This window comes from Myxine glutinosa, chromosome 14, assembly GCF_964187855.1.
Source record: "Myxine glutinosa chromosome 14, kmMyxGlut1.1, whole genome shotgun sequence".
NCBI classification, from domain to species: Eukaryota; Metazoa; Chordata; class Myxini; order Myxiniformes; family Myxinidae; genus Myxine; species Myxine glutinosa.
Genome location: NC_136274.1, coordinates 11714721 through 11738324, shown reverse-complemented (window position 1 = coordinate 11738324; position 23604 = coordinate 11714721). Strand labels below are relative to the sequence as shown.

The following is a 23604-nucleotide window of genomic DNA, read 5'->3' as shown; positions in this document are numbered from 1 at the left end:
CTGCAGTGGTTGTTGTTGTTGGTGTTGTTGTTTGTGTGCTCCTTCCGTGTATTAATATACATTTTTCCTTTGCTTCAAGAAGTACAGTATTACTATATTGTAGGAGCTATGCTCCCACGTAATCGGAAGAATGGACGCGACAAAAAGCTGGAATTCGTCCGAGTTTCTTTATTGAAACAAAACAACTCGGGTACTCTGAAAAGCCCGTTTATCGGGCAGCAATATATATACACATTATCCCGGAGCGTTTGCCCGGGAAAAGCGAGAGGGGGCGTGGCCGGGCGTCCTGGACGCGGCCTGGCAAGTCGAGGGCGGGCATGCCCGGGCATGCCCGGGCGTCCCGGACGCGGCCTGGCAAGTCGAGAGCGGGCATGCCCGGGCGTCCCGGACGAGGCCTGGCAAGTTGAGAGCGGGCCTGCCCGGGCATCCTGGACGAGCCCGGCATGGTGATCGCTCCGCGTCCTTGGTAGGTGCAAGGCGATTGTGTAAACCCAGCAGTAGCCGCTACACACGTCCCCCCAGAATCGACTTGCACCGGCAGGGTCAATTTAAGGGGGGGTCCTGATGACCCGGCCGAAGCGACCCCTGGCGGGTCGTGGGTCGTGGGGGGGGGGGTGCGGTGTGGTGGTGGGCGGTCGAGTGGGGGGCACCGTGGACGGGGGGCGGCCTCGCCGCGGCGGAAGGGCCAACCGTGGCGGTTGGTCGATGTCCACGTGCGCCGGCTTGAGGCGGTCCACCGCAATCCGGTCCGACCTGCCGCCGATGTCGATGACGAACGACTTGTCGTCTCGTCGCAGGACCCGGAAGGGCCCGTCGTACGGCGGCCGGAGTGGCCCCCGATGTGCGTCATGACGCACAAAAACGTACTCCGCTGTGCGAAGCGCTGGGGGGACGTAGGACTGGGGGTCACCATGGTGGGACGTTGGCACGGGGGCAAACCGTCGGGCGGCCTCCTGGAGGTCCGAGCGCTGGTGAGCTGCGGACCAGGGACTGGTAGCGTCGGGCACGAATTCGCCCGGGACGCGTAGCGCCTGGCCGTAGACAAGCTCGGCGGTGGATGCCCGGAGGTCCTCCTTGGGGGGCCGTGCGGAGGCCCAAAAGGACCCATGGCAGCCGGTCGGCCCAACCGCCGTCCTGAAGGCCGGCCATGAGTGCGGCCTTCATGGAGCGGTGGAATCGCTCGCACAACCCGTTGGCTTGGGGGTGGTAGGCCGTAGTACGGTGGAGCTTGACCCCCAGGTTACGGGCGACCGCGCCCCACAGCTCGGAGGTGAACTGCGGTCCGCGGTCCGACGAGATGTCCGCCGGTGCGCCGAAGCGGGCGACCCAGGTGGCGATGAAAGCCTGCGCCACGTCGGCGGTGGCGGTGGAGATGAGGGGAACGGCCTCCAGCCACCTGGTGGTTCTGTCCACCATGGTGAGCAGGTGTGTGAACCCCCGTGATGGGGGGAGGGGGCCCACCAGGTCCACGTTGACGTGGTCAAAACGTGGTTCGGGCATGGTGAAAGGTGCCAGCGGGGCCTGGGTGTGTCGGTGGACCTTGGCCTGTTGGCAGGCTGTGCAGGTGCTGGTCCAATCGTGGACGTCCCGTCGAAGGCCGTGCCAGACGAATCGCGCCGACACCAGCTTCTGGGAAGCTTTCCGGCCCGGGTGGGAAAGGCCGTGGAGGGAGACGAAGATGCGGCGTTGCCAGGTAACGGGCACGATGGGGCGAGGCTGGCCTTGGGAGACGTCGCAGAGCAGGACAGTGTCCGCGAAGGGGATGTCGGCCAGGCGGAGGCCCTTGTCCGCCGCCCGGAGGGCTTGCACCGTGGTGTCGGTGGTTTGGTCCGCCGCCATAAGCGCGAAGTCCACGCCGAGGTGGACCGCGTTCGTGCTGGCCCGAGAAAGACAGTCGGCCACGGCGGCGTCTTTGCCGGCGACGTGCCGGATGTCCGTGGTAAACTCCGACATGGCGGAGAGGTGGCGCTGTTGGCGGGCCGACCACGGCTCCGTGACCTTGGCCATTGCGTAAACCAACGGCTTGTGGTCGACGAACGCCGTGAAGGGTCGGCCCTCCAGGAGGTGGCGGAAATGGCGAATGGCCAGGTGTAGACCGAGGAGCTCACGGTCAAACGTGCTATATTTGAGCTTGTTCGGCTGGAGCTGCCGGCTGAAAAAAGCGAGTGGCTGCCAAACCCCGTTCACCCATTGCTCATGTACGGCGCCCACCGCGTAGTCGGAAGCATCCGTGGTGAGGGCGATGGGAGCGTTGAGCACCGGGTGAGCGAGCAGTGTTGCGTCGGCGAGGGCCCGCTTTGAGCTTTTGAAGGCCGCGTCCATTGCTGCGGACCAGACAATGTCGTGCTTGGCCGGCTTGCCCCGTAGGGCTTCGTAGAGGGGCCGCATGAGTTGAGCAGCGCGGGGCACGAAGCGGTGATAGAAATTCACCATTCCCAGGAATTCCTGCAGGGCCTTTATGGAGCGGGGACGCAGAAACGTGGTGATGGCCTCGACCTTGGTTGGCAGCGGCACGGCCCGTTCTTGGTGATGTGGTGGCCCAAAAAATCAACGGCCGTCGTGCCGAAGTGGCATTTGGCCGGGTTGACGATGAGGCCGTGCTCGCTGAGGCGCCCGAACAGTGTTCGGAGGTGGAGGAGGTGCTCGGCCCTGGACGTGCTGGCGACGAGGATGTCGTCCAGGTAAACGAAGAGGAACGGCAGGTCACGCAGCACGCCGTCCATCAAGCGCTGGAACGCCTGAGCCGCGTTCTTGAGGCCAAACGGCATCCGCAGGAATTCGAACAAGCCGAACGGCGTGATGACGGCCGTTTTAGGGACGTCGGCCGCCCTGACAGGTACCTGGTGATATCCCCGTATGAGATCGATTTTTGAAAAAATGACCCGTCCTGCCAGACGGGTAGAGAAGTCTTGGATGTGCGGGATCGGATACCTGTCGGGGGTGGTAGCGTCGTTAAGGCGGCGGTAGTCGCCACATGGGCGCCAGCTGCCCCCTGGTTTTGGGACGATGTGTAGTGGCGAAGCCCACGCGCTATCGGAGCGCCGCACGATGCCGAGGTGTTCCAAAGCGTCGAACTCGGCTTTGGCCACTGCGAGCTTGGCTGGGTCGAGGCGGCGTGCTCTGGCGTAGACCGGCGGGCCCGTGGTTGGTATGTGGTGCTCGATCCCATGTCGTACTGCGACGGCCGAAAACGTCGGCCGCGTGAGGGCCGGGAACTCCGTGAGCAGGCGAGCAAACTCGTTCGCCGCCAGGAGGGCGCATGCCAGCTCGGTCGGAGCGGAGCTGCTCAATGTGCATACCAGGGAGCTGAAGGTCTCGGCGTTGATGAGGCGACGCCGTTGGACGTCCACCAGCAGTCCGTGTGCGCAGAGGAAGTCGGTGCCTAGCAGAGCCATGGGCACGCTTGCGGTTACAAAAGTCCAATTAAAGCGTTGGCCGCCGAAGCAGAGGGTGACGTTGCGCGGGCCGAAGGTGCGGATGGCCGATCCGTTGGCCGCAACCAAGGAGGGGCCGCAAACCGCGGACTGCCTGTCCTGATCGGAGGCGGGTATGACGCTCAGTTGGGCGCCGGTGTCGCACAGGAAGCGCCGTCCGGACGCTTTGTCCGTGATGAAAAGTAAGTTGCCCGTGTGGCCGGCGCTCATGACTGGTAATGAACGCCGGCCCGGCCGTTTCCCGGCCTGCCGAAGGTGCACGGGGGTCGGCATGTCCGGGCCTTCTGTCCGAACCTGGCATGATAGTAACACCACGCTTGGTCAGGTGGAGGCCCCGGTCGTCGTGCTGGAGGTGGTTGGCTCGGCGTAGCGGCCACCAATTGCGTCGGCAGTTCGGTCGTCGACCGTGCCGGGTACTCGGGCGCCATGGGCGTTGCGTCGGACGGCGGTGGGCCCCAGGTCGCTGCTGCAATGCGTTGGCCTGCCGCGGAGATCTTGTCGGCTTCCCTGGCGAGGGCGCGGGGATCCGTGATCGTCGTGCTCGCCAGGGCGAGGCGTACCGGGCTAGGCAGCTGACGGAGGAACAGCTCCCGGAACAGGAATGCCGGAGAGTGCTCGCCGAGCAGCGAAAGCATGTAGTCCATTCGCTCGGACGGGCGCGTGTCGCCGAGCTCGGGCAGGTCGAGCAGGCGCCGTGCACGTTCCACCGATGAGAGGGCGAAAGCGTCGAGGAGGAGCTTTTTAATCGCGCCGTATTTGTCAGCGGCTGGCGGGCTCTCGAGGAGGCTCAGGGCGCGGGCCGCGGTGGCTGAGCCGAGCGCTGCTACCACATGGTGGAAGCGGGTGTCGTCGGCCGTGATGCCTCGCAGGGCGAACAGGGAGTCCGCCTGGGCGAACCAAACCGCCGCGTGAGCCTTCCAGAAGGTAGGCAGTTTGAGGGCAACTGCTGTGTCCATGTCGGTAGGTCACCAATGTAGGAGCTGTGCTCCCACGTAATCGGAAGAATGGACACGACAAAAAGCTGGAATTCGTCCGAGTTTCTTTATTGAAACAAAACAACTCGGGTACTCTGAAAAGCCCGTTTATCGGGCAGCAATATATATACACATTATCCCGGAGCGTTTGCCCGGGAAAAGCGAGAGGGGGCGTGGCCGGGCATCCTGGACGCGGCCTGGCAAGTCGAGGGTGGGCATGCCCGGGCGTCCCGGACGCGGCCTGGCAAGTCGAGAGCGGGCCTGCCCGGGCGTCCTGGATGAGCCCGGCATGGTGATCGCTCCGCGTCCTTGGTAGGTGCAAGGCGATTGTGTAAACCCAGCGGTAGCCGCTACAATATATTATTTTGTGTGATCCTTCCATATCCACGCTTTATTTTAAATGATTCTTGCTGTCGTACAGTTTGAATCACGACATTAAAGCTTCAGGTCCTTCTTCTTCAGGTCTTGCATCCTGACAAAACAGACTTTTAAAACACTCATTTTTAGCTCACCTGGAACATGATTCAGGTGAGATTATGGGATGGTGCATCATCCGTCCATCCATAAACGCTTGGCACTACTTCTTCTTTGAAATTGCTGATGGGATCGTGACCAAACCTGGCTAAAATTATATTTGGTGTGGTAGAACTCAAGTTTGTTCATATGGAATCCTCTCCTCCACTTATAGGATGGTCATCGTATGGTTCAAAGGTCCCAAAAGTACTTGAATTTAGAGCTGTTTGCTCTAGTTTGGCCGCCATTTTGAACTACAGGAAAAGCTTTAACAATCTACATTTTTCAAACCAATTAAAAGATCAATGCGAAACTTTGAATTTGTAATCAAGTACTGTTACGTGCTCCTCCCCGACCCCCTGGTCACGGTGTACCTCCGAGCCCCGAGAGGAGTCACGGCAGAAGAATGTGTTATTCTGTATGTCAAAGATCAATGATGAAGCCACACCAATGGTTACTTACAAACAAATATTATATTAAGATCACACAAGAATAACAGTACAACAATAATAGTAACCAAAAGTACAATCAATATATATCCTATGATGGTACCATCAGTCTCGTAATATATAACTCACTGTGCTCCAAGTGAGTGAAACAAGAACATTCCCAATGTCTCTTCCCCGGCTTCAAATCAAAGTTGATTCCGGTTTCAAGCCAAAGTCGATCCCGGCTTCAAGCCAAAGTCGATCCGCTCCAGCGATCGTCAGAACGATGTCCAATTGAGACCAGAATCCCGTTCGGATGACAGTCACAGTCACGTGGCCAAAGCTGCACAAAGGCGCCCTCAAGGCGACAGGGAAATCCAACGGTGCCCTCCAAGCGACTGGGAAATCACACCCTCGGGTATGGACGTTTCACAGCTCACAGTCGGCGAACCTCAGATTTACCTTCAAAATACGCGTTGCACACACACACACCAGATATACGTCTGAATGCGGTGAGAACGGCTGAAGCGAAGCAAAGAAACCTTGCTCGACGCACAAAGCGCGCGAGTCAAAATGGCCGACGGCCCGTACTCGAGACGTAATGGCCCGACGATGATTCTCTTCAGAATCGACCGCAAAACGGCAGGTTTATCTGTCACAGCGGTGACAACTCTGTCGCAGGAATCCCTTTCCCGGGAAACCAAAAGTTCATTTGTGACTCTCATTCGTCAACGTTCGCTCCAACCGCAAAGCAACTATGCTTCTTCTCCCACTCACTCGCTCCGCCTTCTTTTCCTCTCCCTCTTCTTCTCGTCTGTTTCCGGTTTCATTTAAAACATTAACTTTTTTACCTTTTGAAAATAATAATTTCTATTTCCCTCAAACAACAATAATAATAATACATGGAATCGAAAATGTTTACAGTGGATGAAAACCACAACAATGGAAGTGACGAATCCGTAACACTTCCCCCCCCCCCCCCCCCCCTCAAGAAAGAAAGTTTGAACATAGTGAAAACTTTCTTTGCAGGCAAAAACTCTTTTAACAAACAAAAGTAAAACTCACACCCTGAAGTTCAGTCCACCTACAAAGAGCTTGACAACAGTGCCTCCATCCATGACTTGTGTGTGCTGACACTTAGTTTCAGGGTATTTGACAAGACGTGTCTGTGCAAAGCCTGATGTCAGTACCTTCTCCTTCTCTTCAGAGCACTTCCTACCCATAGCACGAGTCACTGCACAGAATGGAAAGATACCCGGAATCTCCCGCTCTAACTGTGCGGTGTTATTTTCCATACTCGGCTTTTCAACAAACATTGGATTGCCAGAAACTTGACCACCGGCCAAATCATTCCCGACAACAAAAGAGATTCCCGCTACAGGAAGAGTGGCTTGTAAACCTACGGTGACCGGTCCTGACACCAAATCAGACTTCAAATGGATGTCATGAAGTGGAGCTTTAACATATCCACCAACCCCCTGTAAAAGAACACTAACACCAGTTGCCGTCTTCTCTGACAATGGCAAAATGCCCTCAAGCATCAAAGATTGATGTGCTCCTGTGTCCCTCAATACCCGAACAGGTCTCTGGTTCGTTAAGTCTCCATCCAGTGACACAAACCCCTCTGAAATAAAAGGTTTGTAACCCTCTTGAACAAGGTCGTTCTGTGAAGCCGTAATTTTGGCATGGGAACCTTCACAAGGCACGGTCCTCCCAGGACGATTTTCTCGCATTGGCCAATGCATTCGGAGTTGTACTAGTCTGACTCCGCTCCTGATTTTTCCTTTTCAGGGCGTAACATTGGGACATCAAATGCCCAGGTTTCTTGCAAAAAGCGCAAGTAGGCCCGGAGGAAAAACTCGAGGTCTGTTTCGGGCCCCCCGGAAGATAAGTCTGTCTTGGAACTGTAGTCTTCTGATCCCTAAAAGTCGCGGTATCAGATTCGTCCTCATAGTCATCTCTAGGCCGCCTCCATGAATATTCGTTCTCCACACCTGATTTACCATAACTCCCCTGGCTAACTCTAGGCGGGAAGTTAGGTTTGTGGAACCCCATCCTGTGTGTCAAGGCATAGTCATCTGCCACGGTTGCTGCCTCATACAACTCTGGTACTTTCTTTTCATCCAGATGTACTTTAATGTCCGCGTGGACACACTGTTTGAATTCCTCCACCAAGATCAATTGTCGCAACAGTTTGAAGTCTTTCCCAATCCCCTTCGAGTCACACCACAGATCAAACATGGTTTCCTTCATTCTGGCAAACTCCACATAGGTCTCACTCTCCCTCTTCCTGGCATTCCTGATTTTTTGCCGGTAAGCTTCAGGGACCAATTCATAGGCTTTGAGAATGGTTTTCTTCACTATCTCATAATCTGCACATTGGTCAATCGGTAAAGCCGAATAGATATCTTGAGCTTTACCCACCAGAACACTTTGCACTAACATAGTCCAGGACCCCACAGGCCATTTTAGCATTTTAGCCACTTTCTCAAAGTGTAAAAAAACTTGGCTACCTCCTTTTCATTGAAGGGTGGAACCAGCCTCACATGCCTACCAACATCCCAAGTGTTCTGACTAGTTGTCGAACTAACCGGCATGGATACGACTTCTCTCCGTTCTCCCATTAATTCCAGCTCCTTGAGTTTAAGTTCCTTCTGATACTCCATGTCACGTTCCTTTAACTCCCTTTCGGCTCTCCTTTCCTCTGCTCTTTCCTTTGCTCTGCTTTCTTCTTCAGCTCTCCTTTCCTCTGTTCTTCTCTCCTCGAGTTCTCGTTCCTGTTATACTCTTCTTTCATCGAGTTCCCTTTCAGCTCTCCTTTCCTATGCTTTGAACCTTTCCTGGCTCTGCAGTTGCATCTCCATTTTCCGGAGCTCCACATTTTCTTTTTCCTCGGGTAACCAATCCAAGGCTACCTCTTTCCATGTTCCTTGTCCCACCAGAGATTCTACCACCAATGTCTGCATCTCTGCTTTCTTCATATGAGCTCGGACCTCCAAGTTAAAATGTTTGGCCAATATCAAGAGTTCCGATCTTTTTAACGCTTGGAACTGTGCCTCATTAGGGGACGCCGCAAACTGTTCTGCATCAAACACCATGGTGACTATTAGTTAACACCTGTTAACCTTCACACAAAAATTTCCATTTTTTTTTTTTTTGGAAAAATTTGGGAATGTTAGAAAAATTCCAAATTTGGGAATTTTGGGAATGTTAGGGAATTCGATCCCGGACGAATGTTAGGGAATTTAATCAGCAAAGACGAGCCCCCAATTTCAATTTGGGCCAATCCCAGACGAATATTAGGGAATTCTATCCCGGACGAACCCCCAATTTCTGTTACGTGCTCCTCCCCGACCCCCTGGTCACGGTGTACCTCTGAGCCCCGAGAGGAGTCACGGCAGAAAAATGTGTTATTCTGTATGTCAAAGATCAATTGTGAAGCCACACCAATGGTTACTTACAAACAAATATTGTATTAAGATCACACAAGAATAACAGCACAACAATAATAGTAATCAAAAGTACAATCAATATATATCCTATGATGGTACCATCAGTCTCGTAATATATAACTCACTGTGCTCCAAGTGAGTGAAACAAGAACATTCCCAATGTCTCTTTCCCGGCTTCAAACCCAAGTTGATTCCGGTTTCAAGCCAAAGTCGATCCCGGCTTCAAGCCAAAGTCGATCCGCTCCAGCGATCGTCAGAACGATGTCCAATCGAGACCAGAATCCCGTTCGGATGACAGTCACAGTCACGTGGCCAAAGCTGCACAAAGGCGCCCTCAAGGCGACAGGGAAATCCAAAGGTGCCCTCCAGGCGACTGGGAAATCACACCCTCGGGTATGGACGTTTCACAGCTCACAGTCGGCGAACCTCAGATTTACCTTCAAAATCCGCGTTGCACACACACACACCAGATAAACGTCTGAATGCGGTGAGAACGGCTGAAGCGAAGCAAAGAAACCTTGCTCGACGCACAAAGCGCGCGAGTCAAAATGGCCGACGGCCCGTACTCGAGACGTAACGGCCCGACGATGATTCTCTTCGGAATCGACCGCAAAACCTGTCACGCAGGTTTATCTGTCACAGCGGTGACAACTCTGTCGCAGGAATCCCTTTCCCGGGAAACCAAAAGTTCATTCGTGACTCTCGTTCATCAACGTTCGCTCCAACCGCCAAGCAACTTTGCTTCTTCTCCCACTCACTCGCTCCGCCTTCTTTTCCTCTCCCTCTTCTTCTTTGTCCGGTTCCGGTTTCATTTAAAACATTAACTTTTTTACCTTTTGAAAATAATAATTTCTATTTCCCTCAAACAACAATAATAATAACACATGGAATCGAAAATGTTTACAGTGGATGAAAACCACAACAACGGAAGTGACGAATCCGTGACAGTACCCAAGGGAAATATAGTTTGTTAACAATGATGTCATCAGTCATGTGGTAAGGGCAGCCATATCGGACCATAAGAAGACCTTTCAAAATCGTATTCTTTGAAACCACCTAACTGATCAATGTGAACCTTAAAATATATGATTGACTACCTGTGGAAACGTTTTATTAAAATAAGCTCATCCGAAATACAAAATGGCCACCACTGACGTCCTAATGTCAAACGTGGGCAATATCTTGTAAAATATGAGTTGTAGACACCTTGGAGTGCACCTTATCAAATTGGGTTACTTGTGGCATAACAGGAAGTGACTATCGTTATCATCTTGAAAACTAAGGTTCATTTTGGAGTATAGCAGGGAGTTGCACTGCTATGAACACCATGTCAATACTACCTGACTTAAATGTATTCTAAATCCAGCTCTTATCTTTACCCTCCCTGATCCATCCATCATTCCACTTTTTGGCAACTAGCTAAGTGAACTACAGGACCATTCGTCCTCCAACTGTGATTAAACGGACAAATTTTTGTTTCAAGTAAATCGATTATGAGCTTTCCAACTGTACCAACTATTGCAGGTCTACAAGAGCTCCACATGGTTGTTCTTGTTGTTGCGGTTTTTGTTGAGGGTCAATTTTTGAAATGTGCACCCAATGGTCAGAGACAGCTGTTGGACCCCACCCACATTTGTCGCTTGACTCCACCCACCATGGCCATGGCACAATAATATGGCTGCCATTTTGTTTTTCTGATGGGCCGAAGATATCAAGCCTGTCGGCCTCTGCTGATTATGCACTGCCTGGGTTTGTTGCATCAGATTTCCATTGGCTTTGTTTGGGTCGAGTGTTACTCACGATGAGGTACCCAAAAATATTGTCGCGCGACTCCTCCTCGGTTAAGACCGGGGAAATCGCGTATGGCCAAAACAAGCTTTAACTCTGAGACAACGTTCAATGGCGGATTTGCTATGCACGCGCGGGAGGAAGAAGGAAAGAGGAAGAAGAAGCGGCGAGATTTACCTCACGGTCCGTGCGTGCCAGCGTCTTCAACTTGCGAAAATAATCCAAACCGAACACGGATTTCGAACAGAAAGGGAAAATAATAAAAAGGTTTATTTTCAAGGACTATTGGGACAAGAAAATGCGACAATAAAAACTAAATCCTAAGTTGGGATCCCACACAGATTTCAACAACAGGACGAATGGAAAGGATAAATAAAATAAAATGTCGTGTTTGTGGATGTGCTGGCTTAGCTCTGCCTGTCGTGTGTCCTGGATCGTCAGTTATCATCGGGCGTGAGCACCATCGTCCAACGCAGGTCTCCCCCCCCCCCCCCCCCCCCCCGTTCATCAGGCGAGCGGGCGTGCAACCCGCTTCCTCAGCCGTGCAATGTTCTCCCGAATTCGGCACATGAAGCTGCGATGCACCCAATGTTCATGGCGAGAGGGTCGAAAGTGAAGGGACCAAATGAGCAGGGCGAGGCAAGGGCAGAAGAACAAGGGCAAGAAGAAGGGTCGAGACAGAGGTCCGGGCAGGATGGATCCAGAGACGAGAAGGAGTCAGAAGATGTCCGCTGCTCCAAGTATCTTTTACCAATCCACGAGTCCCTTCTTACCAGTCGTGTGATCCGCCCATCAAACCCTCGGTGTCAATCTATCGTGAGGTGGGCGTGGTCTCAGCCTGCCTGCTCGATGTGTGTTCGCCATGGTGTACCACTGTGCGGCCGCTTGCTGTCGGTCTTTTCGCTCAGTCATTGTGGCGGCGGGGAAATTTAATTAATGTGGTGCCCTATTGGGCCGAGCTAACGTGTGTGATGTGCTGCCATACGGGACGAAGGAATGATCACCAGGTCTGACATACGGGGGAATTAGCATAATCCCTATTCTATCTGACACAACGATCATCCTAAACAAACTTATTACAGGTGAGGTTTCCCTATCATGACAGATGAAGCACCTACCTATTCAGATCTACCTAAATCTATATATGCCCCTACCCCAAAATTCATAACAATATCTAATCATTGGTGAACAAAAATTATTAGTAAGGTTTAACCAATCCCGTCAGCCCGCACAGTACGCACCACCCTAAAAAGTAGCGTTACGTAATTTTTGAACGGCCCCATATTGAGGTTAAACAATCCGTGACCATGTGATGAATCAGCTTGTTCTGATATAACCGTGGGGATGGTGACATGGATGAGAAGTGTCGAGTTCATCTTTTAATAGCGCATTACATGTGCGTTTGCCAATCGGCCTGTTTCCGGATTTTGTCGCAGGTTGTGACCACAGGTGCGGTCTTTGTTGTTATTCTACAACAGCGAGAACCCTTTATAATAACGAGTGATGGACGGACACACATACACAGACAGACGCTTCTCCTTTTAGTCATAGATTCGTCTCTCGTACACTTGTACTTTCTGCCAACCCCTTCACCTTTTTCCCCTTAATTTTCCATATTTCCCATATTGCTTTTGAGGGACAAAATTAAAATGGACCATTTTCCCACAGGGGCTTTTGTAGCGTCAGAGAACCGTATGATGAGCAGTGCCGAGAGGACAACACGTGGAATTATACTCACTTTAATTATCAACACATCAAGACAACAGGGCATTTGAGATGAGCAGCCGAGACACCTTAGGGAAATTCAGGGTTTGAATTCTCTAATGTTTCAACACAGTCAATTATGAATCTTATTTTGTTTTGCTAACCCCTCCTTGCTGTTTGTTTCAATACGCACTACCCACACTACCCACTGTTCTTGAGTTATTGCATGCAGTTGGAATTTGGAGAGCGATCTGGTTTTGGAAGCTGATGTTTTTGACACCTCTGTTTACCCATTTGTCCAACAGAATAAGTATAGATATTGTCGTAATAACGTGAAGTTTATTCTACCTTTCATAGGTATTCATCGAACCTGGAAATACTACGTCTCATCAAAGCATGTTAGGAGCATGACCTGCGACGGTTCTTTTATGACAATAATGTGGAAACTTCAATCTCTGCACCTTGGTGAGACAACTCGACTTTTACCTTCTGTTATGATTTGCAATAAAACTATGGTGGTTTAGCAGCTTTCCATTTTGTACCGACATGCAGCACCATATTTTTTTTTTTTTGTGTACAGGATCGAGGCTCGTGAAAGAGCTCAAAACATCAAACAGACACACAAAACATATAATAAGGGTAGAGGTAGACAAGATGGGGAGAGAGGGGGAAGCACAAACACAACATTTGAGAGCAGGGACATCGGGAGAACTGTGGGAGGCAGAGGGCTTGGGGGAGGAGGCGTGGGAAAGGGGGGAGGGGTGGGGCTGGGAAGGGGGGGGGGTGGAAGAAGTATAAAACACATGGACACTGCAAGGACTTCCATGAAAGAAGTTGGTATTTCAAAAAAGTGGATCTGGGGTGAAATTAGTGGGGGTAGAAAAGATCAAGGTTTTGGATGGGGGAAGATAAGAGATGGTGGTGAACAGCTGTTTTAAAGACCTGGAGGGAGGAGTGGGATTGAAGAGAGTGAGGGAGTTTGTTCCATAGGTGGGAGAAAAGAGGAGTGAAGGTGAGCAGAGAGTCTTGATTTTGGCAGTTTAACCATAAGAGGGTTGCTGGCAGATCTTGTGCGACCTGTAGGAATATTTGGGGGACAGAGCACAGAGAGAGCTGGGGGTGCAAGGCCGGAGAGGAGTCGGTAGAAGACAGAAAGACCACCAACCTGCCTGCGGTGAGTGAGTGAAAGGCCCTCGGAGTTAGCTTCATCGTGGGAGATTCCAATGATTCTGAAAGCTTTGGTTTCAACCATGGCAATATAACTGGTAAACCGCAGGCCATATTAGGAATTGCCTCACACAATGGGGATTTGGATGGTCTCTATGGCTGTGAATGTCAGCGAATCGCGTCCATGACCAGTTGACCACCCTATTTCCAAAATTCTGTATCCATGGTGAAACGTAACACTCGTCTGTGTCCAAATTGCCGCATTATGAAACGTCAAACAGTAACACGAATACTTTACCATTAGCTCAATGGGTTTTCGGGAAAATGAGACGAGCAAGTTTGTTTTTACATGTTCAATTCTGAACCCTAACGACTCCATGGCCACTTGGAAGTCCAGAAAGTGCGGAACTTTACAAATGTCCTTGCCAAGAGTCGAACCTCTTTCTCCGTGGTGGAATGTAGGCTCGGCCGTGCGTGTCCGCTCTCCAACTCTCGCAAACGGCTCGGCTCCTCCACGCAAATGGCTCCACCGACCTAATTGGTCCAGCCCGAGACACACTTCCCACTGCGTTGAAGAAAAAACAAAGGAATCCATCTTCACAACGCAACGATTCCCCCCCCCCCTCCCCCCCCCCCCCCCCCCCCCCGCTTCCAGCTTCTGTCAACTCCAAGGTGAAACGGACTTGGAGGTGATTTCTTTTCCTCCTCGGTTTCCTGACATCGGCATCAGGACTCCATCGCCAAATGTGTTCTGCTTCGTAGCCGAGACGACTGATGGAACGTGTGGGAGGAAACGGAAGGAAGAGGACACCTGTACTCCCACAGTTTGCACCTTTCCATCAAATTGGGGGGAGAAGCCTATTCCTTGTGTATCATTTTTTGATGATGTCCAAGCTCGGCTTCTTGTCACACCAAGTCGCCTCATTGAATAGCTCCTGGACCTACATGACCAATGTGGCTGACACGTTCAGTCATAATTGACGCTCCAATTTGCTCGGTCATGTTGCGGAGCAGTTCGTCAGGTCGCTCTTTCCTGGGTTTTGTTTTCAGAAATGGTGCGCTCTTTCTTTCTGAACTTGTCCATCGTCTTCGGTGGCTCGGTCGCCATTTACTCGAGTGCTTTTCCCCTCGTGTGACATTGCTCAACTTTAGCCATATTGGGACGTGGAAGGCTCCTCGCCTTGGAGGAGGGCCCATCGCTCTTGAGCCTGGATTGCTCTTCATCGAAACACTTTCTGCTGCTCTGGTTTTGGAAATGCACAAACGATCTCGGAGTTCATTGGTTATCGGCTCGACCTGTTGGCGGTCTCATCTTAGCTCACGATGCATCTTGGGGTCAAACCCCAATGGTCCGAGACATGCCAATCGTTTATCATTTCCTTCGACATAAAATTAGCGAGAAAGAAATTATTTTCGAGCAAATGAAGTCTATTTAAATCAATATTGGCGTCTTTCGAACCATCGTATCTTGTTTGTCCATCTTCAATGAACACCACTCATTATCATGGCCAAACATTTGCTGCTTTCGCTTTGTCTATTCCTGTACACTCCAATGTCAGTCTGACCTTCCACCTTCTGCCCTGAACAAAACAAAATGGCTTTCAGGGCACGGTGCTTCTTCTTCTTCTTCTTCGTTTGAATGTCGCCAAAGGCGCGGGGAAGCATCATTGGCTGAGGGCACGGCTGTGCCGCTGATGCAGTGCCCTCCACTGGTTTGGGCAGGAATTTGTAGTTTGTTCGGGATGCCGGCGATAGCTCACCTACTCTTCGCGAAGGACACCGTGAGTTCGGTTAGGAAGACCGACATACCCTTTGGTTAGGATGACCGACATACCCTTTGGTTAGGAAGACCGACATACCCTTTGGTTAGGTTAGGAAGACCGACATACCCTTTGGTTAGGAAGACCGACATACCCTTTGGTTAGGAAGACCGACATACCCTTTGGTTAGGATGACCGACATACCCTTTGGTTCGGAAGACCGACATACCCTTTGGTTAGGTTAGGAAGACCGACATACCCTTTGGTTAGGAAGACCGACATACCCTTTGGTTAGGAAAACCGACTTACCCTTTGGTTAGGATGACCGACATACCCTTTGGTTAGGAAGACCGACATACCCTTTGGTTAGGAAGACCGACATACCCTTTGGTTAGGAAGACCGACATACCCTTTGGTTAGGAAGACCGACATACCCTTGGGTGAGGAAGACCGACATACCCTTTGGTTAGGATGACCAACATATCCTTTGGTTAGGAAGACCGACATACCCATTGATTAGGATGACCGACATACCCTTTGGTGAGGAAGACCGACATACCCTTTTGTTAGGAAGACCGACATATCCTTTGGTTAGGAAGACCGACATACCCTTTGGTTAGGAAGACCGACATACCCTTTGGTTAGGAATACCGACATACCCTTTGGTTAGGAAGACCAACATACCCTTTGGTTAGGAATACCGACATACCCTTTGGTGAGGAAGACCGACATACCCTTTGGTTAGGAAGACCGACATACCCTTTGGTTAGGAATACCGACATACCCTTTGGTTAGGAATACCGACATACCCTTTGGTGAGGAAGACCGACATACCCTTTGGTTAGGAAGACCGACATACCCTTTGGTTAGGAATACCGACATACCCTTTGGTTAGGAATACCGACATACCCTTTGGTTAGGAATACCGACATACCCTTTGGTGAGGAAGACCGACATACCCTTTTGTTAGGAAGACCGACATATCCTTTGGTTAGGAAGACCGACATACCCTTTGGTTAGGAAGACCGACATACCCTTTGGTTAGGAATACCGACATACCCTTTGGTTAGGAAGACCAACATACCCTTTGGTTAGGAATACCGACATACCCTTTGGTGAGGAAGACCGACATACCCTTTGGTTAGGAATACCGACATACCCTTTGGTTAGGAATACCGACATACCCTTTGGTGAGGAAGACCGACATACCCTTTGGTTAGGAAGACCGACATACCCTTTGGTTAGGAATACCGACATACCCTTTGGTTAGGAATACCGACATACCCTTTGGTTAGGAATACCGACATACCCTTTGGTGAGGAAGACCGACATACCCTTTGGTTAGGAATACCGACATACCCTTTGGTTAGGAATACCGACATACCCTTTGGTTAGGAATACCGACATACCCTTTGGTTAGGAATACCGACATACCCTTTGGTTAGGAATACCGACATACCCTTTGGTTAGGAATACCGACATACCCTTTGGTTAGGAATACCGACATACCCTTTGGTTAGGAATACCGACATACCCTTTGGTTAGGAATACCGACATACCCTTTGATTAGGAATACCGACATACACTTTGGTTAGGAAGACCAATGTACCCTTTAATTCCGATGAGGTTGCTGTGCATGTTTTACCCAAAATGGTGGATTCCAGCTTCTTCTTTATTCTCCGAAATTTGGTATTTTGTTGTTTGCTTTATAGTTATATACTTGTTTATTGTTTACTCGGACACGAATCATATTAATCCGGTCATTTTACTATTAGTTTCATATGAATTTTGGTAAATTTTAATGCATAATTGTATAATGTAATTTCCTATTTTTACATCCTTTAATGACCCCACCGTCCCCCCCTTCGGCCCCACGGGGCATGTTTGTTTATTGGGGCACCTTGATGACAGAGCACCTGAATGGACATTCTTATCTTGCTCCCAATTCCAATTGAGACTCGACAGCCCAAATGGGAAGTCTTTGAGTTTCTCCCAAAGCACCGAAGCCGATCCCCGTGATTGTATGACCGAACAACAATGGCCGCCAAGTCTGAAACGTCTCCGACTTGGCGATGATCCTGATGAGACTGATCAATGTCCCTGTTTTCATCTCCAGGTTGGCACTGGAGGATGCCTGTTCGTTTGTCTCCATCAAAGCAAGGCCTTGCACCCTTTTGATGCATTTTGAAGATGATCCCAGGTACAACGAGAACGGCACTCAGTAGAGAGCACACCTCCACCTGGTTGGCCATATCACTTAAAAATTTATACGAGCTAGTCTGGATCCGGATCTTCACCAAAATTGAATCGATTCTTCCTCGTCACACACCCAACCTGTCCACTAAGTTTCGTCCAAATCCGTCCATAACGTTTTGAGATATCCTCCTATGTATCGTTTTTGGCCCCATCTCCCAATGGTGAAGAATCACGTTAAAAATTAAACAATTTTCACATTCGAATCCATATTCAGATCTTCACCAAAATCGAATCTAATCGTCATTATCAGACACCCAACCTGTCCACTAAGTTTCGTCCAAATCCGTCCATAACGTTTTGAGATATCCTCCTATGTATCGTTTTTGGCCCCATCTCCCAATGGTGAAGAATCACGTTAAAAATTAAACAATTTTCACATTCGAATCCATATTCAGATCTTCACCAAAATCGAATCTAATCGTCATTATCAGACACCCAACCTGTCCACTAAGTTTCGTCCAAATCCGTCCATAACGTTTTGAGATATCCTCCTATGTATCGTTTTTGGCCCCATCTCCCAATGGTGAAGAATCACGTTAAAAATTAAACAATTTTCACATTCGAATCCATATTCAGATCTTCACCAAAATTGAATCGATTCTTCCTCGTCACACACCCAACCGGTCCACTAAGTTTCGTCCAAATCCGTCCATAACGTTTTGAGATGTCCTCCTATGTATCGTTTTTGGCCCCATCTCCCAATGGTGAAGAATCACGTTAAAAATTAAACAATTTTCACATTCGAATCCATATTCAGATCTTCACCAAAATCGAATCGAATCGAATCGTCATTGTCAGACACCCAACCTGTCCACCAAGTTTCGTCCAAATCCGTCCATAACTTTTTGAGATGTCCTGCTATGTATCGTTTTTGGCCCCATCTCCCAATGGTGAAGAATCACGTTAAAAATTAAACAATTTTCATATTCGAATCCATATTCAGATCTTCACCAAAATCGAATCGAATCGAATCGTCATTGTCAGACACCCAACCAGTCCACTAAGTTTCGTCCAAATCCGTCCATAACGTTTTGAGATATCCTCCTATGTATCGTTTTTGGCCCCATCTCCCAATGGTGAAGAATCACGTTAAAAATTAAACAATTTTCACATTCGAATCCATATTCAGATCTTCACCAAAATCGAATCGAATCGAATCGTCCTTGTCAGACACCAAACCTGTCCACCAAGTTTCGTCCAAATCCGTCCACAACTTTTTGAGATATCCTACTATGTATCGTTTTTGGCCCCATCTCCCAATGGTGAAGAATCACTTTAAAATTCTAGTAGCCGGATCCGAATCCGGATCTTCACCAAAATCGAATCGAATCGTCCTTGTCAGACACCCAACCAGTCCACCAAGTTTCGTCCAAATCCGTCCACAACTTTTTGTTCACAAACGGACAGACAGACAGGGGTGAAAACAACCTGCATCCACCTTTGGTTGCGGAGGTAATGAAAGATTGTTTTCGACTTGCGGTACTTTGCCTGATATCAACTCACCTTTCGAAATTGGTCAAAGTTAAATTGGTCACCATGGTGGCAGAGATGACGACTCAAATGTTGTTGTTGTTTTTTAACGAATAAATGAATATCCTTCGACATCCTCCAATGAGCTTTAGGTTTGAGATTTGTAATGATGTCTGTCAAAGCAGACACCATCTAATGCAGCGTCGCAGTCTTTGCCCCTCGGTTTGATACGCCCAATTTTCCGCCATTTTTAAATACAGATTCAACATTCGCCATCATTCATTCTCCCTTCACATTCATTCTCCCTTCATCATTCATACCCTGGCCTCCTTCTGCTGGCAATCTTTGCCTCTATTTCGCAAGTGAGACTTTATTTTTTTTGCGCATTGTTTATTGATAAATTAATAATTGCGCTCAGGTATGTATCCCACGTCATGAGAGTATCCTCATGTTCTGAGAGAACGCAGTGCCCAGGAAGTTTTTACCTCCAGGAACAGGTGCGAGCACACAAGGCAGTCTTTGGTGCTTCCTTTGTCAGGTGGTACATTTTATGGAACAACACCCCATATCCAAAGCCAGGATCGGCAAGTTCCAGGTGGATATAATACCTCCGGGCTATCTTGCCGGTTGCAGATCTCCAGGTACCGCCACTCACACAATCAAACGAATGCCCTCAGTGATGAAATTTGCAGATAGGGAACGACCAGGTTAAGGCGACGGATGGCTTTGCTCGAATGGGGAAAAAAAATGTTTTCCTTTTTCCGCCTTTTCTTTTTTCGCGAACAGCACCTCCGTGCAGCCACGTCGCCCGAGTCCTTTGGCCTTCCCTCCCCAGTGCACACCGTTCATACCTGAGCGGCTGAAGAGCAGTGATTTGATACCTTTGTTACTCGCAACACTCATCACTTTCGGCTGCAGCTTCCACAGCGAAGATTGTTTTTATTTATATTTTTATTTTACAACTGCACCATTAAATTCCCACGGTTGTATCCATTTTCTTGCTGCCGTCAAATGAAACGGTAAATCAGTGCGAGGCGGTGAAAGAATTATTCCCCCGAGATTACGCATTTGGTTCCCCGAGGCCGTATTCGGCACCATAAACAACGGTGTGTACAATTTGTTCCTGTTGCCGAGAGAATGTTTAAATATTTTTTCGTCATTACACCACTATATGCGCTGTGCGGTGAGTCTTGCTCGGTTACCGTGTAAAATATCCGTTCTCTGTGTTGTTTTAATGTCCAATTGCTCGTTTCCCCAGTGCAGTGTTTTCCACTTTATAATACATTTGTGGCAGCTCAATGTTGGGTCACCCGATCAAGATCGGGTTACTTAGACTTGACTAAAAAACATAGGAGCAATACCCCTGGTGCTCACCTGGTAGGATAAACAGTATACTGCACCGACTAAGGGTATTTTAAACCAATTTCAATGGTTGCTGGAAGACAGGGCAGCACGTAGAATCATACTCACATAATCATAAGACTTTAATCAAAGAAAGAAAAAAATACCTATTTTAAGGGGCAAATCCCCCTCCCTCAACCCCATATACCTCCTAAGACCCTAATTTTTCTAATGTCTTGAACAAACATTGGTACGTCATGGGTGATAAAGGTCGTGGTGAAGTTTCATCAAAATTGCCTTTGTAGTTTCTGAGAAGAAAATAAATACCTATTTTGGGGGGCAACTCCCCTGTATCCCCCCAAAGGGGCAATTTTTTTTTTAATGCCGTGAACAAATTTTGGTACATCACGGGTGGTGAAGGTTGTGGTGAAGTTTCATCAAAATAGTGTGTAGTTTCAGGGAAGAAAGCAAATACCTATTTGGGGGGCAACCCCCTCCGTAGTTCCCCAAAAGGGTAAAAAAAATTTAATGCCGTGAACAAACTTTGGTGCATCACGGGTGGTGAAGGTTTGTGGTCAAGTTTCATCAAAATAGTGTGTGTAGTCTCTGAGAAGAAAGCAAATACCTATTTTGGGGTCAAACCTGGATCCACTTTGACCCCGCTAAACCCGCTTAGACTCCGATTCTTTTAATGCAGTGAACAAACTCTAGTCACAACACAACAAATATCATTTGTGCCAAATTTGGTCGCAATCCCTTCAGCGGTTTCAGAGAAGAAGTTTCATGTGTTTACGGACTGACTGACAGACAACGCGCCATTGAATAAGCTCCTCTGAACTTCGTTCCAGGTGAGATAACCATCCAGAAGATTGATGTTTAAAGCTGGAGCAAAAATTAAGCCGGGAGTGCAACACTGCAATGTCGGTCCAAATGGCCTCATTTCCTTGTTTGAGGTCATGCAGGATCTCCACGACTACTTGCACTCAATGTAAGTCCCATGGCGACTGTGGACTTTTTGCATATTAATTTTCTAATTTGCATATGGAATATAAATACTAAAATGCAATTGGTCAAAGGAGACACATGGAAGGGCAGAGGTTGAAGCCAAGCTCCACCCCTCTTCCAGCCAAGCTCCGCCCCTCTTCCAACCCAGCTCCGCCCCTCTTCTGGCCAAGCTCCGCCCCTCTTCCAGCCAAGCTCCACCCCTCTTCCAGCCAAGCTCCGCCCCTCTTCCAGCCAAGCTCAGCCCCTCTTCCAGCCAAGCTCCACCCCTCTCCCTGCCAAGCTCCACCCCTCTCCCTGCCAAGCTCCACCCCTCTCCCTGCCAAGCTCCACCTCTCTCCCTGCCGAGGGGAGGCTTGCTCGGCCAGAGCAGCGATATTCAACACCGATTTGATTGAGAATTGTAATTTTTTTTTTTGTGATGTTGACCTAGCGCGTTACAATAGAGTTGTAGAGCAAATTTCGGGGCAACTGACCCAGGGGTATGGAATCTATATTATAAAAGGAGCTGCATCTGTCTGTCTGTCTGTCTGTTTGTCATGTTATAACTTGAGAACAGATTAACGGATTTCAATAAATCCATCTACGGTGGATTCAGGTAACTCCAGGGAATGTTTGTGATCCCCAAACCCCCCAAAAAATTATTCTTTCTTTTTTATGGGTACATGGGACACGTGTGTCAAAACTACAAATGCCAACACGTGATGTTGCTTATCCCTGCACGGAGCAGGATCTCCCAGGAATCCTTTTTCTTTTCTTCCCCCATAGATTAGCCATCGCAGCAAAGACTGGTATTTCCGTCAGCGAAGCGACGGGTCTTATATTCTTGTTGTATATATATAAAAAAATCAAACAAAAGGATTCACGCAGAGACAGCTCACTCTTTTATGTATACAAGATGGTCCGTTGTTCCAAATTTTCATTGGTCTTCACCACCTTGTATCATGCCTGCCCTGCCTGCCGGACCCGGGGGACTTTTGGGTCATCTGGGTATTTTGGGTCCTCGGATTCTGCTGGGTCGTTTGGGTGATCGGGGTCTTTTGGATCCTCGGGGACTTTTTGGTCCTCTGGGTCGTTAGGGTCTTTGGGGTTTTCAAAGGTTGAAGAGGTCTCAGCAGTCTAAAAAGTTAAAAGATACATTTCAATAGTATGTAATTAATTAAGAGACATATGTAATTAATAGACACAAAAAATATGCCTCACACACACACACACACAACTCATCCATTTATAGTAGAATAGTGGGCCCGTATAGTTGATTTCCAGGGTGGGGTAGAAATATCTGACACAATTTAAACTTGTGCAAAATTCTAAAAATGTTTATATTCTTTTCTTTGCAGATTAGAAAGGACCCTCGTGTAGCGGCTACCGCTGGGTTCTCACAATCGCCTTGCACCTATCAAGGACGCGGAGCGATCACCATGCCGGGCTCGTCCAGGACGCCCGGGCAGGCCCACGCTCAACTTGCCAGGCCTCGGTCGGGACGCTGGGCCACGCCCCCTCTCGCCTTTCCTGGGCAAACGCTCCGGGATAATATGTATATATATTGCTGCCCGATAAACGGGCTTTTCAGAGTGCCTGAGTGTTTGGTTTGATTAAAGCAACTCGGATGAATTCCAGCTTTTTGTCGCGTCCATTCTTCCGATCGAGGTGGGAGCCCCAGCTCCTTCATTGGTGACCTACCGACATGGACACGGCAGTCGCCCTTAAACTGCCTACCTTCTGGGAGGCTCACGCGGCGGTTTGGTTCGCACAGGCGGATTCCCTGTTCGCCCTGCGAGGCATCACGGCCGACGACACCCGCTTCCACCATGTGGTAACAGCGCTCGGTTCGGCCACCGCGGCCCGCGCCCCGAGCCTCCTCGAGAGCCCGCCAGCCGCTGACAAATACGGCGCGATTAAGAAGCTTCTCCTCGACGCTTTCGCCCTCCCATCGGCGGAACGCGCACGGCGCCTGCTCGACCTGCCCGAGCTCGGCGACACGCGCCCTTCCGAGCGAATGGACTACATGCTTTCACTGCTCGGCGAGCACTCTCCGGCATTCCTGTTCCGGGAGCTGTTCCTCCGTCAGCTGCCTAACCCGGTACGCCTCGCCCTGGCAAGCACGACGATCACAGATCCCCGGGCCCTTGCCAGAGAAGCCGACAAGATCTCCGCCGCAGGACAGCGCATCGCAGCGGCGACATGGGACCCACCGCCGTCCGACGCAACACCCATGGTGCCCGAGCACCCGGCACGGTCGACGACCGAACTGCCGACGCAATTGGCGGCCGCTACACCGAGCCGACCACCTCCAGCACGACGACCGGGGCCTC

At 49.8% G+C, this 23604-nt stretch overlaps 1 protein-coding gene across 1 annotated transcript in view; it reads left to right on the top strand.

Annotated features, from left to right (window-relative positions):
• The window catches only part of FANCB (FA complementation group B), a 100484-nt gene extending 77704 nt beyond the window's left edge, over window positions 1-22780 (top strand). The window contains exon 11 of the mRNA XM_078768568.1: window positions 22630-22780. Within this exon, the coding sequence (XP_078624694.1) occupies window positions 22630-22651 (22 nt within the window). The 3' untranslated portion in view covers window positions 22652-22780. The remainder of the gene's footprint in view (window positions 1-22629) is intronic.
• Window positions 22781-23604: the final 824 nt, after the last annotated feature.